General features: G+C 34.6%; 1 protein-coding gene across 1 annotated transcript in view; it reads right to left on the reverse strand.

The window, feature by feature from the left end:
• The window catches only part of LOC130244131 (serine/threonine-protein kinase PAK 4), a 54,992-nt gene that overhangs the window by 13,132 nt on the left and 26,328 nt on the right, over positions 1-15,532 (reverse strand). The window contains exons 5-7 of the mRNA XM_056476414.1: positions 12,992-13,330; positions 11,607-11,789; positions 5,383-5,516 (exon numbers count right to left, since the gene is read on the reverse strand). Of these exons, the coding sequence (XP_056332389.1) occupies positions 5,383-5,516; positions 11,607-11,789; positions 12,992-13,330 (656 nt within the window). The remainder of the gene's footprint in view (positions 1-5,382; positions 5,517-11,606; positions 11,790-12,991; positions 13,331-15,532) is intronic.

Consider the following 15,532-nt stretch of genomic DNA (forward strand, 5'->3'; position numbering starts at 1 on the left):
TATTTACTTGAGTAATTTTTTCATCAGATACTTTTGTACTTTTACTCATATAACTTTTAAGATTGTTACTTTTACTTGAGTAAAAATTTCCGCAAGTACCTGTACTTTTTAATTGAGTATAGATTTTGGATACTCTACCCACCTCTGTATATATATATATATATATATATATATATATATATATATATATATATATATATATATATATATATATATACATTTAAATATATATATTTTTATTAATTAATTAGTTTACTTATATCTTTCTTTTTATATATACATTTATATGTACACAACCTTTTAATATATTCATGAAGTGCTGTGCATAGGAGTGATGCTGTAAGTGTGATGCTATGTGATCCTCTTTCAACACTGTGAGTGTTAGAGAATGATTGTATGTATTGTTTATTTTTTGTAATTATGTATACGTATCGATCGGCATCATACCTGCCTACACTCCTGTATTTCCCAGTAGTCTCGTGTTTGGTGCATAACCCCCATCCCCACCCCCCCTTCCAGGCTTTGTAATTTCCAGCATGCCACTCTCTGCCCCAATTGTCAGTAGTGTATGTGTGTAAGAGTGTTTCCCAGTGATGGGTTGCAGCTGGAAGGGCACCCGCTGCTTAAAACATATCCTGAATAAGTTGGCGGTTCATTCCGCTGTGGCGACGCCTGATTAATACAGGGACTAAGCTGAAAAGAAAATGAATGAATGAATATCTATTTTAAAAATCCATATAACTAAAGTATGATGAATATATATATATATATATATATATATATATATACCTTATTCACGACATATAATTGATCGTCAAAATAAATGTCTTCCAATAATTTCAAAATAATATGTTTTTGTTTTTATTTAAAATTTAATTTAAAAAAATGGTCTTATTTATCTTCTTGACTTTGCATTTTTGAAATGTATGACATTAGGGAATAATAGTTTGTCAAGCAGGATGTCTTCAGCTGAGATGGGTGTGAAATGGCATCCATCTGCTTTAGTGAATGCAGCAGCTCAGCTCTCAGTGTCTCTCTGGCAGAGTGTGTAAAATCAATGGTGTTTGCAAACGTGTCAAACACTGGATTCCTGCTGCTCGGGTCACGTCTCGCCCTTCACTCATGCCAAATACAGTTAGCTGTCTGAGGCCTGAGTGGATGTGACAGAGCTCTGTGTGTGTGTGTGTGTGCATTTGTTTGGTGCATGCATGTTTTTGTGAGTGCATGTTTGCGTGCGCTGTGTGTTTGTGTGCATGCATATAATTGAGTGCATGTGTGTTTGCGTGCATGTTTGTGTGTACATACACATTTATATGTGCATGCATGCGTGTACGTGCATGGATGTTTGTGTGTGTGCATGTTGGTGTATACATGCATGTGTGTGTGTGTATGCATATTTTTGTTTACATGCATATAATTGTGTGCATGCATGTGTGTTTGCGTGCGTGTTTGTGTGTACATATACATTTGTATGTGCGTGCATGTTTGTGTACGTGTATGTGTGTGTATGCATGGGTGTTTGTGTGTTCTTGTGTGTGCATGAGCATGTGTGCATGTTTGTGTTTGCATGCATGTATTTGTGTACGTACTTGTTTGTGTGTACATAAATGTTTGTGTGTGCATGTGCATGTTTGTGCACATAGGTGTTGTGTCTGTGTGTATATTTGTATGCGTTCATGTGTGTGCGTGTGTCTGTAAATGTTTGTGTGTATATGCATGTGTGTGTTCATGTGTGTGCGTGTGTCTGTAAATGTTTGTGTATATATGCATGTGTGTGTTCATGTGTGTGCGTGTGTCTGTAAATGTTTGTGTGTATATGCATGTGTGTGTTCATGTGTGTGCGTGTGTCTGTAAATGTTTGTGTGTATATGCATGTGTGTGTTCATGTGTGTGCGTATGTCTGTAAATGTTTGTGTGTATATGCATGTGTGTGTTGATGTGTGTGCGTGTGTCTGTAAATGTTTGTGTGTATATGCATGTGTGTGTTCATGTGTGTGCGTGTGTCTGTAAATGTTTGTGTGTATATGCATGTGTGTGTTCATGTGTGTGCGTGTGTCTGTAAATGTTTGTGTGTATATGCATGTGTGTGTTCATGTGTGTGCGTGTGTCTGTAAATGTTTGTGTGTATATGCATGTGTGTGTTCATGTGTGTGCGTGTGTCTGTAAATGTTTGTGTGTATATGCATGTGTGTGTTCATGTGTGTGCGTGTGTCTGTAAATGTTTGTGTGTATATGCATGTGTGTGTGTTCATGTGTGTGCGTGTGTCTGTAAATGTTTGTGTGTATATGCATGTGTGTGTTCATGTGTGTGCGTGTGTCTGTAAATGTTTGTGTGTATATGCATGTGTGTGTTCATGTGTGTGCGTGTGTCTGTAAATGTTTGTGTGTATATGCATGTGTGTGTGTTCATGTGTGTGCGTGTGTCTGTAAATGTTTGTGTGTATATGCATGTGTGTGTGCATGCATATGTGGCATATTTGTGCTTATATGCATATATTTGTGTGCATGTGTTTGTGTGTACATACACGTGTGTATGTATGTGCATGCATGTGTGTGTGTATGTCTATGTGCATGGGTGTTTGTGTGTGCATGTTTGTGTGTACGTGCATGCGTGTGTTCAAGTGTGCATGCTTTACATGCATATATTTGTGTGCATGCATGTGTGTTTGCGCGCATGTGTGTTTTTGTATGTTTGTGTGTGTGTGCATATTTGTGTTTACATGCATATGTTTGTGTGCATGGATGTGTGTTTGTGCATGTGTGTTTGTGCATGGTTGTGTGTGTGCTTAATTGTGTTTGCATGCATATATTTGTGTCCATGTGTGTGTTTGTGCGCATGTGTGTTTTTGTATGTTTGTGTGTTTGTGTGCATGCTTGTGTGTTTGCATGCATGTGTGTGCATGCATGTTTGTCTGTGTGCATATTTGCGTTTACATGCATATATTTGTGTGTGTGCATGTGTGTTTGCGGGCATGTGTTTTTGTATGTTTGTGTGTGTGTGTGCATAATTGTGTTTACATGCATATATTTGTATGCGTGCATGTTTGTGCGTGCATGTTTGTGTGTGTGTGTGCATATTTGTGTTTAAATGCATATATTTGTGTGCATGTGTGTGTTTGTGCGCATGTGTGTTTTGTATGTTTGTGTGTGTGTGCATATTTGTGTTTACATGCATATATTTGTGTGCATGTGTGTGTTTGTGCGCATGTGTGTTTTTGTATGTTTGTGTGTGTGTGCATATTTGTGTTTAAATGCATATATTTGTGTGCATGTGTGTGTTTGTGCGCATGTGTGTTTTGTATGTTTGTGTGTGTGTGCATATTTGTGTTTACATGCATATATTTGTGTGCATGTGTGTGTTTGTGCGCATGTGTGTTTTGTATGTTTGTGTGTGTGTGCATATTTGTGTTTGCATGCATATATTTGTGTGCATGTGTGTGTTTGTGCGCATGTGTGTTTTGTATGTTTGTGTGCTTGTGCATATTTGTGTTTACATGCATATGTTTGTGCATGCATGTGTGTTTGTGCGCATGTGTGTTTTTGTATGTTTGTGTGTGTGTGCATATTTGTGTTTACATGCATATATTTGTGTCCATGTGTGTGTTTGTGCGCATGTTTGTTTTTGTATGTTTGTGTGCTTGTGCATATTTGTGTTTACATGCATATGTTTGTGCATGCATGTGTGTTTGCGTGCATGTTTGTGTGTGTGTGCATATTTGTGTTTACATGCATATGTTTGTGTGCATGCATGTGTGTTTGTGCACGTGTGTGCGTGCATGTTTGTGTGTGTGCATATTTGTGTTTACATGCATATATTTGTGTCCATGTGTGTGTTTGTGCGCATGTGCGTTTTTGTATTTTTGTGTGTGTGTACATATTTGTGTTTACATGCATATATTTGTGTGCATGCATGTGTGTTTGTGTGTGCATATTTGTGTTTACATGCATATATTTGTGTGCATGCATGTGTGTTTGTGTGTGCATATTTGTGTTTACATGCATATATTTGTGCATGCATGTGTGTTTGTGCGCATGTGTGTTTGTGCATATTTGTGTTTACATGGATATATCTGTGTGCATGTACGTGTGTTTGCGTGCATGTGTGTTTGTGCATGTTGGTGTGTGTGTGTGCATATTTGTGTTTACATGCATATGTTTGTGCATGCATGTGTGTTTGTGCGCATGTGTGTTTTGTATGTTTGTGTGTGTGTGTGCATATTTGTGTTTACATGCATATATTTGTGTGCATGTGTGTGTTTGTGCGCATGTGTGTTTTGTATGTTTGTGTGTGTGTGTGCATATTTGTGTTTACATGCATATATTTGTGTGCATGTGTGTGTTTGTGCGCATGTGTGTTTTGTATGTTTGTGTGTGTGTGCATATTTGTGTTTACATGCACATATTTGTGTCCATGTGTGTGTGTGCATGTTTGTTTTTGTATGTTTGTGTGCTTGTGCATATTTGTGTTTACATGCATATGTTTGTGCATGCATGTGTGTTTGCGTGCATGTGTGTTTTTGTATGTTTGTGTGTGTGTGCATATTTGTGTTTACATGCATATGTTTGTGTGCATGCATGTGTGTTTGTGCACGTGTGTGCGTGCATGTTTGTGTATGTGCATATTTGTGTTTGCATGCATATATTTGTGTCCATGTGTGTGTTTGTGCGCATGTGCGTTTTTGTATGTTTGTGTGTGTGTGCATATTTGTGTTTACATGCATATATTTGTGTGCATGCATGTGTGTTTGTGTGTGCATATTTGTGTTTACATGCATATATTTGTGTGCATGCATGTGTGTTTGTGTGTGCATATTTGTGTTTACATGCATATATTTGTGTGCATGCATGTGTGTTTGCGTGTGCATATTTGTGTTTACATGCATATATTTGTGTGCATGCATGTGTGTTTGTGTGTGCATATTTGTGTTTACATGCATATATTTGTGTGCATGCATGTGTGTTTGTGTGTGCATATTTGTGTTTACATGCATATATTTGTGTGCATGCATGTGTGTTTGTGCGCATGTGTGTTTGTGCATATTTGTGTTTATGTGTATATGTGTTATGTGTGCATTTTATGTGTATGTGCATTTATGCTTGTGTGTGTGTGCAATCATGTAAACATATCCTTCATCTGACAGACAGAGATGCATTTAGCAAGCTAATATGACCACTAATCAAATTCCCCCTGCATGTCATCACATTATTGACCACTGAGAGTGTGTGTAATATAATAACAGCACATTAAAGCAGAAGCACAGCAGATCAATGAGATGACCACACATCGCCCTCTAGCGGTCTAGATGTGATTACAACAACACAGCACAGTGAGCATCAGTGACAGCAGCATGATTGTGTGTGTGTGATGCTGTGTTTTGATACCTGGTTTCAGACACGATGTTGGTCAGAGCTCCACCCTGCAGATACTCCATGATCACCCAGAGTTCCTCCTCCACCAAAGCGCTCTTGAACATCTCCACCACATTTCTGTGCTGGTAATCCCTCATAATCACAACCTGAACACACAAACACACCGCCTAAGAAAACCTCATCTGATTCCATGTCAAAACAGCAATACTTTTAAAATGCAATCTGCGTTTTCTGTGTTGATTTTAATTATGAATCACTTGAATAGATAACAAAGTGAAGTCTGGTACCATCTGCTACTTTCTGTGTCTTGCAGTAAATAATGCAGCGCGATTAAAAGCCACATGCATGATTTTTAAGTAATTCAATGCATTTACGAGCACAACAAATGCATGATGGGACTTCATCTAGATTAGTGCCCAACAAATATGTGCTATTAAATGATCAATGCTTTATTTGGAATACACATTTAGGGAACGATGGTGGTGGATTTAACATGTATAACATCAGAAGAGACGCATGTACACTGCAAATAATGCATTTCTGATTTAGACTTTTTGTTTTGTTTCTATAGTCCAAATATCTAAAAATCCTTAAATCAAGAAGCAGTTACTAGACAATCAAAACATATGGGCTTGTTTTCAGAAATAATATGCCAAAATGAAGTGAGTTTTTCCTTAAAACAAGCAAAATAATCTCATGTCAAAAGGAAAAACAAGATTATTTTGGTTGTTTTAAGGAAAACCTTATGATAAGAGGTAAGTGCATTGCACCTTCGAAATAAAAATAGATTTTGCATGCTTTTTGAGTGTTAAAAAAGAATATTAAAATGTTATCAAAAGCATAAATGCATAAAATGAAAGTTTTTAACAGATTTTCATGCATATAGAGTCTTAAACATAAGCATTGTTATATTAAAAATAATATTATGAACATATTTTGCATGCATTATGAGAATTAAAAAGCAGTATTGTTATAAAGATGGGGTAAATGCATTCCAACCTAAAAATGTAAATAGTCCACTGATTTTGCATGCATTACTAATATTAAGTGAAGCTTCATGAACTAATTTCGAGAGGAACATGTAATATGATTAAGCATGACTGGCTTCTCATCTGTAATCAGTAATAATCCAATCAGAGTGATCCAAGCTTACAATAAATGGATCGATTTTCCCCTACTGCTCTATCTTCCTTTTGAAAGAATCCCCGCTTCCACCCCATCTCCTCCTTTTCCTCCTTTTTCTAAGGGGAGCTCTCAAGACCTAATCTCGGACCCCGTTATATGCTTATTGAGCCCTGGTCTCAATTATCTCTGAGCTCAGGGTTCTCTCATGGGACAGCATGCCAAACCTTCTATTAACGCCAAGCATATCTAATGGCCCGTTTACGGTACGGTACGGTTCGGTTTGGTACGCTTTTATGGCCATTTCCACTGTCAAAAGGCGTACCGAACCGTACCGTACCACTTTTTCGGCACCCTTTCGAAAGGGTACCAAACACGAGAAAGGGTACCAAAAGGCGGAGCTAGACGCGCAGCTGAACGCTATTGGTTTACAGAGAGGCGTCATTCGCTTACGCAACAAGCCAGAATGAAAACAAAATACCCGCCATGTTTAAAATACACAGCGAGAGATTCCAGCGCGATTATATATACATATAATAACGAGCCATGGTCGATCTGGGCTCAAACAAACATTGTTGTCGTCTTGATGAACAGCCACAAAGCCAAGAAGAAGAGCAGATTTACCCTGTGCCACGTAGTTTTTTACGAGCCAGTCTGAGGCGCCAGCAGTTTCGCTTTCTTGCTAGCGCTCGCGCACGTCTAACATTATATCTGAAATAATAAACTTCTTGAGCTGATGATAATAACCTGCGCTTGATTATTGACATGCTTTTGAAACCCGATCCTGTCAGACACTGACAAACGCGAGAGTGAAGCGTGAAGAAACAAAGGAGAAGCCGGAAAAAAAGGAGCACATTATTATTCAGCAAACATGAACAAAATGCCATGATTAACTCACTTATTATCTTCACATTTTGGACTATTATGAACTCAGAATGAGGGAATTACTGTCTAACAGAGGCTACATGTGCTGCTGAAGATTACAGACACAGATGAGAGGTTTTAACTGACTGTGGGCTATATTTTGGGTTGTTTTGAACCTAAATACGGATGAAATGTCTGCTGTGTGTGTTCTTCTGTAGTTGGTAACACATCGGAGACTGTAAGGGGCTGTATGTGTTTATATATGTTCATTTATTTAGTTATTTAATATAATTACAGACGTTACAGTAGGCTGTTTCGCACTGTCATTGATCTGCAGTTATAATCAACTCATGTTCATTGAAAAGTTAGTAATAAACATTATACACAAGTGTTTATGTGTGTAAAGCATCTGTTTTGTGAGAAGAGCTGCTCATATGATATGTGAATGACCTGTACAGCTTCATTGTAGACATTTCCTCCAGCGAGAATGACGTCGACTGATGCTTTCTGTCATACACCACGCCCACCAAAAGGGTACCCTTGTTAGTGGAAACGCAAGCTTGATAAAGGTGACACGTACCAAACCGAACCGTACCGTATCATACCAGTAAGTAGAAACGAGCCATAAGTAACATAATTAACGCTTAAAATAGCAGCAATGTTATTACAGGGTGTCCGCAGAGTTTTAAAAAGTCTTATATTGACTGAAATATTGTGTTGTAGGTCTTAAATCATTTTAAACAGGTCTTAATTTAAGTCCAGGTAAAGCTACCCTATCGCGCCAATATGAAACAACCTTTTTTTATATTTAAGTTTTTTACTGCAAAGAAATGCAAGTCAAAACAGCTGTTAAGACATGTTTAAAGACATGTTTTATTCCCCAAATTAAATTCCCTAATCAGGGAAAGAAAACTAAAACAACACACCCCTTTACTTAATCTTCTATTAATTTAAAAACTATTTACAGGCAAAACTGGGCCATTAGAAAAAATCCTTCCAAGTATAACATTTCATTCACAATGGTCCTAAAAGAGTCTCAAAAAATCTTTAATTTGACCGGCAGAAATCCTGTATAAAAAATGGACCAGTTTATAAAAGCAAGAATATAAAAAACAGTCCACAGATTTTCCATGCATTGTGAGAGTTAAATAGTTGTGATTTTATTTTAAAAATGGACCAAATGCATTGCAGCTTAAATGATAATAGTCAAAGATTAAAGTTGTCCACAGATTTTGCATGCTTGCTGAGTGTTAAAAGCAGCGATTCTTTTGTTTTTTTAAATGAGATAAATGCATAATAATATGAATTTGTTAACATATTGTGCATGCATTAAGAGAGTTAAAAAGCAGTAAAAGGGCTAATTGCATAAAAACTTGAAGACAAAAAATAGTCCAAATATTTTGCATGCATCATCACAGGTTTTAAATAGCAACTATGTAATGAAAAAAATAAATGTGTAAAAGATTTTTTTTGCATATTTTGCATGCATTAGTGAAAAAAGCAGCCATTTTTATTTAAAAAGGCTAAATGCATAAAGATAAGAGAGATTTTGCATGTATGATAAGTGTTAAAAAGCAGCAATTGCTTTTTTAATGAGGTAAATGCATAAGTTTAATGTATTTGTATTTTGTTTACTGAATTTGTTAACATATTGTGCATGCATTTAGAGAGTTAAAAAGCAGTACTTGTTTTTTAAAGGGCTAAATGCATAAAAACATGAAGATAAAAATAGTCTATGAATTTTGCATGTTGGGTGTTAAAGAGCAGCAAATGTTTTTTTTTAAAGAGATACATGCATAAAAACTTTAATATAAACATTTTTTAACATTTTCCATGCATTAGGAGAGTTAAAAAGCAGTAATTCTTATTTTAAAAAGAGTTAAATGCATAAAAACTTGAAGATAAAAGTAACAAATGCATAAAAACTTGAAGATAAAAGTAATAAATGCAGAAAAACTTGAAGATAAAAGTAATAAATGCATAAAAACTTGAAGATAAAAGTAATAAATGCATAAAAACTTGAAGATAAAAGTAATAAATGCATAAAAACTTGAAGATAAAAGTAATAAATGCATAAAAACTTGAAGATAAAAGTAATAAATGCATAAAAACTTGAAGATAAAAGGATTAAATGTATAAAAACTTGAAGATAAAAGTAATAAATGCATAAAAACTTGAAGATAAAAGGATTAAATGTATAAAAACCTGAAGATAAAAGTAATAAATGTATAAAAACTTGAGTTTTAAATGGCAATAATAAAGTTTAACATGATTTTTTTTACATATTTTGCATGCATTAGGAGAGCTAAAAAGCAGTAATTTTTAATTAAAAAAGGCTAAATGCATACAAATTGAAGATTAAATAGTCCACAGATTTTGCATGTATGATGAGTGTTAAAAGGCAGAATATAAAAAAAGAGATAAGTCCATAAAACTTTATAATGAACATTTGAAACATATTTTGGATGCAGCAGGCATTTTTTTTAAAGGACTAACTGCATAAAAACGTGAAGATGAAACAGTCAGCAAGTCACATTTTACATGCATCATCATACTAGCTGTCACGATCTGGTGTTTTCATTGTGTTGTGTTCCACGTGCTTGTGGTTATGTCATGTGATTCCTGTGTTTTGTCAGGTGATTCCTTTGTTCCGTTTCCCCCCCATTTATTAATGTTCATTAGTTCCACCTGTGTCTCTCTCCTGTTTGTAATCTGTTTCATCATCTTGTGTATTTATACCCCTTAGTTGTATCGGTTCATTGTCTGGTATTGAATTGTCACCGTTCCATGGCCTGACTGTGCTTCATGTTCCTGTTGTAAGTGTCATCAATAAATAAATAAATAAATAAATAAATAAACAGTGTAAGTTAGAACTATTAGCCCCCTGTTTATTTTTCCCCCCAATTTTTGTTTAACAGATTTTTTTTTTAAAACACATTTCTAAACATAATAGTTTTAATAACTCATTTCTAATAACTTTGTTCTTTTAACTTTGCCATGATGACAGCACATAATATGTGACTAGATATTTTTCAAGACACTAGTATTTAGCTTAAAGTAACATTTAAAGGCTTAACTAGGTTAATTAGGGTAAAGTTATGGTAATTAGGCAAGTCATTAGAAAACAGGAGTTTAGTCTGTAGACAATTCAAAACTAATAGTCCTTAAGGGGGCTGATAATATTGATCTTAAAATAGGTTTAAAAAAATTAAAAACCGCTTTTATTCTAGCCGAAATAAAACAAATAAGACTTTCTCCAGAAGAAAAAATATTATAGGAAATATTGTGAAAAATTCCTGAGTCTATGAAACAGCATTTGGGAAATATTTGAACTAAACTAAATTCAAAGTTGGGCTAATAATTCAACTGCATGCGTTTTTGATTGTCCTTGTTTCACAAGTATTACTGAGCAGGTGCAACTGTGACAGTAGCAATGTTAAAAGGAAAAAGGAATAACTGCATAAAACATAAATATGATTTTTTTTTTCATATTTTGATTGCATTTTTTTTTTTTTTTAGAAGGGCTAAATGCCTAAAAAAGTGTGCAAATTTAATGTGCAACACTTGTTTTAATTTCCAGAAGTTATAAAAACATGCTAGAATATGAAAAATGTTGTGAGTGCATTGTAAGTGTTAAATAGCAGAAATGGTATTAAGGGGTTAATGCATTGCAACTTAAAATGCATATATTAAAATGTATATATTCCACATAGTTTTTGCATGCATGACGATAAGAGAGGTAAATGCATAAAAAGCCATTTATTTTGCAAGTTGAAGAGGACCTAGTATGCAAAAATCCCTTTTATAAGGGGTTTAAACAGTTGTGTGGCAACACTCTGTGAATATAAGCAGCTTCTGATAATAAACTTGTCTGTAGAAACACTTTGATTGACATTCTCCCTTTGTATGTGTCATCAGAGGGGGAAAGCCCCGCCCACTAGTGACCATCTCTCCTTCATTAGCATAGGAGGTTAGTCTTGTTTTTAAATCTGCCACTATGCTTACACACAGGCATTTGTAGCTCCGCCCTCTTTTGAAAAGAGCACAATCTCATTTAAATTTAAAGTGACAGTCACAAAACGCCACAATTAAGTTAAAAGCCTAAAAGGGTCAGTTTCAGAGTGTTAGAAATCATTATCTGTGTGCTATTTTGAGCTGAAACTTCACACACACATACTCATCAGAGACTTATTTTACATCTTGTAAAAAAAAGGATCCCCTTTAAAGACAACGCTGCTCGTGTGTGTCACCTCATTGAAGAGCAGTTCTCTCCTCTGCTGTCTCCTCAGGTCCATCATCTTGACGGCCACCACACGTCCGCTGTGTTTCTCTCGAGCGATGCACACCACTCCCGTCGAACCCTCCCCGATCTTCACGAAGTTCTCCAGGTAAGAGCGCGGGTCTCCTTTATCCACCACCATCTGCAGCGCCGCCTTGAAGATAAAACAGTCAACAGATTGTGCATGCATGAGTGTCAAACAGCAGCCATTTAAAAAGAGAGATTCACGCATAAAAATTTGAATATGAACATTTTTAGTTAAAAAGTACTTTTTATTTTATTTTATTGTAAGGGCTAAAAACTTGATTTTTTTTTTGCATGCATGACGAGTAAATGATGATTTTGCATGCATGACGAGTGTCAAAAAGCATCAATTGTTTTTTTTTTTTTTTTTTTTTTTCTTTTTTTTTTAGAGGTAAATGCATAGTTTAACACAAATTTTTACTTTTTTTTTTTTTTTTTTTTTTTGATTTTGCATGCATTAAGACAGTGTTTCCCAACCCTGTTCCTGGAGGCACACCAACAGTACATATTTTGGATGTCTCCCTTATCTGACCCATTAACTTCAGGTGTTGGAGTTTCTTCTGATGTTATAAGTTGATTCAGGTGTGTTTGATTAGGGAGAGGTTGAAAATGTGTACTGTTGGTGTGCCTTCAGGAACAGGGTTGGGAAACACTGCATTAGGAGACAAAAAAAGCTTTTTAATTTTTTAAAAAAGCACTAAATGCATAACTTATTAGTCCACATATTTTGCATGCATCATCGTGAGTTTTAAATAGCAGCAACATTTTAAACACATTGCATGCATTAGGAGAGTTAAAAAGCAGAATTTATAGCAATGTTATCAAATAAAAACATTAAATGCATTTTAAAAATTTGAAAAGATAAAAATGGTGCACAGATTTAGCATGCATAAGTGTTAAAAAGCTATTTTAAAAAAGAGATGCATGCATAAAACTTTAATATGATTTTTGTTTTACATATTATACTGAACCAAAACTGGCACATTCAGAAGAACCTTAATATTAAATCTTATAAAAGGGGTAAAATAGGTGCCCTTTAAATAGCAACAATGTTATATAGAAGAGGCAAATGCACTGAAACTTGAATCTGAAAACAGTACGCAGATTTTGTATGCATGACGAGTGTTAAAATAAGAGATGCATGCATAAAACTTGAGTGTCATTTTTTTGCATGCATTAAAAGAATTAAAAGCCAGTAAGTTTTATTTAAAAAAAGGCAAATGTATAAAAATGTGAAAATAAAAATAGTGCGCAGATGTTAGCATGCATCATGAGTGTTAAATAGCATCAGTGTAATATAGAAGAGAAAACTTGAATCTGCAAATAGTGCACCTTGAACTGCTCGTGTGTGACTTTGGGGGGGTCGGGCGGTGGGCGTGGCGAGGGCTGCTGCGGGGCTCTGAATGCGGGAGAGCAGGTGCCCGGGGGACTGTGTGCCAGCGAGCCGGTGGGCGACGGGCGCGGCTGCGACGGGCTGTCCTGCCGGGGGTAGAGGCCCGAGTGCCGCATGAAGGGGTCTGGAGCTGGCGGCCGATAGCTGATGTTTGGCGAGAGACCGAGGGTGTAGCTGCAGGACGACCTGACAGAGGCTTGATGCCGCCCACCACTGACCAGAGGACTGCTGGTGCCGCTGTGAAGGAAACCCCCCGGCGGGCGCATGCCGGAGTCTGACTGATGTAGTGAGAGAAAGAGAGAGAGAGAAACGGGATTTATTTACACTGCAAATAAATCAACCCAGGCTCACTGAAAGGTTTCATGTGTCGTCACTAGGCATGGGCTGATAACCGGTTTCAAGATTTGTTATATATATAAGGAATGTTATATCATTCCTATAGTACTGTATATGTGGTCAAGTCAGGTATCAAAAGAATCTGTGAAAACAGAATTTCATGATGTAGTAATCAGAATTCTGAAAATACTTAATTTTAACTGGCTTTTCTCTCAGTTCTCATTGTAAAAATCCATTTAGATTTTTTTACACAGATTGTAGAATTTACATGTCATTATTTGTACTTTTTTTTTTTTTTTACTGAGATTATAGAATTTCTGTTTATAAATTTGTTTTTAATCAGATTCTGGAGTTTACATCTCAGAATTTGTTTCATAATTTGCACCTTTTGCTCAGATTATAGAATTCATGTTTCATAATTTGCACTTTTTGCTCAGATTATAGAATTCATGTTTCATAATTTGCATTTTTGTGCTCAGATTATAGAATTTATGTTTCATAATTTGCATCTTTTGCTGAGATTATAGAATTTATGTTTCATAATTTGCATTTTTTGCTCAGATTATAGAATTTATGTTTCATAATTTGCATCTTTTGCTGAGATTATAGAATTTATGTTTCATAATTTGCATCTTTTGCTGAGATTATAGAATTTGTTTCATAATTTGCATCTTTTGCTGAGATTATAGAATTTGTTTCATAATTTGCATCTTTTGCTCAGATTATAGAATTTATGTTTCATAATTTGCACCTTTTGCTCAGATTATAGAATTCATGTTTCATAATTTGCATTTTTGTGCTCAGATTATAGAATTTATGTTTCATAATTTGCATCTTTTGCTGAGATTATAGAATTTATGTTTCATAATTAGCATTTTTTGCTCAGATTATAGAATTTATGTTTCATAATTTGCATCTTTTGCTGAGATTATAGAATTTATGTTTCATAATTTGCATCTTTTGCTGAGATTATAGAATTTGTTTCATAATTTGCATCTTTTGCTGAGATTATAGAATTTGTTTCATAATTTGCATCTTTTGCTCAGATTATAGAATTTATGTTTCATAATTTGCATCTTTTGCTCAGATTATAGAATTTGTTTCATAATTTGCATTTTTGTGCTCAGATTATAGAATTTATGTTTCATAATTTGCATCTTTTGCTCAGATTATAGAATTTATGTTTCATAATTTGCATCTTTTGCTGAGATTATAGAATTTATGTTTCATAATTTGCATCTTTTGCTCAGATTATAGAATTTGTTTCATAATTTGCATTTTTGTGCTCAGATTATAGAATTTATGTTTCATAATTTGCATCTTTTGCTCAGATTATAGAATTTATGTTTCATAATTTGCACCTTTTGCTCAGATTATAGAATTCATGTTTCATAATTTGCATTTTTTGCTCAGATTATAGAATTCATGTTTCATAATTTGCATTTTTGTGCTCAGATTATAGAATTTATGTTTCATAATTTGCACCTTTTGCTCAGATTATAGAATTTATGTTTCATAATTTGCACTTTTTTGCTCAGATTATAGAATTTATGTTTCATAATTAGCATTTTTGTGCTCAGATTATAGAATTTATGTTTCATAATTTGCACCTTTTGCTCAGATTATAGAATTTATGTTTCATAATTTGCATCTTTTGCTCAGATTATAGAATTTATGTTTCATAATTTGCACCTTTTGCTCAGATTATAGAATTCATGTTTCATAATTTGCATTTTTGTGCTCAGATTATAGAATTTATGTTTCATAATTTGCACCTTTTGCTCAGATTATAGAATTTATGTTTCATAATTTGCACTTTTTGCTCAGATTATAGAATTTATGTTTCATAATTAGCATTTTTGTGCTCAGATTATAGAATTTATGTTTCATAATTTGCACCTTTTGCTCAGATTATAGAATTTGTTTCATAATTTGCACTTTTTGCTCAGATTATAGAATTTATGTTTCATAATTTCCATTTTTGTGCTCAGATTATAGAATTTATGTTTCATAATTTGCACTTTTTGCTCAGATTATAGAATTTATGTTTCATAATTTCCATTTTTGTGCTCAGATTATAGAATTTATGTTTCATAATTAGCATTTTTGTGCTCCGATTATAGAATTTATGTTTCATAATTTGC

Source organism: Danio aesculapii, chromosome 17 (assembly GCF_903798145.1).
Source record: "Danio aesculapii chromosome 17, fDanAes4.1, whole genome shotgun sequence".
Lineage (NCBI taxonomy): Eukaryota > Metazoa > Chordata > Actinopteri > Cypriniformes > Danionidae > Danio > Danio aesculapii.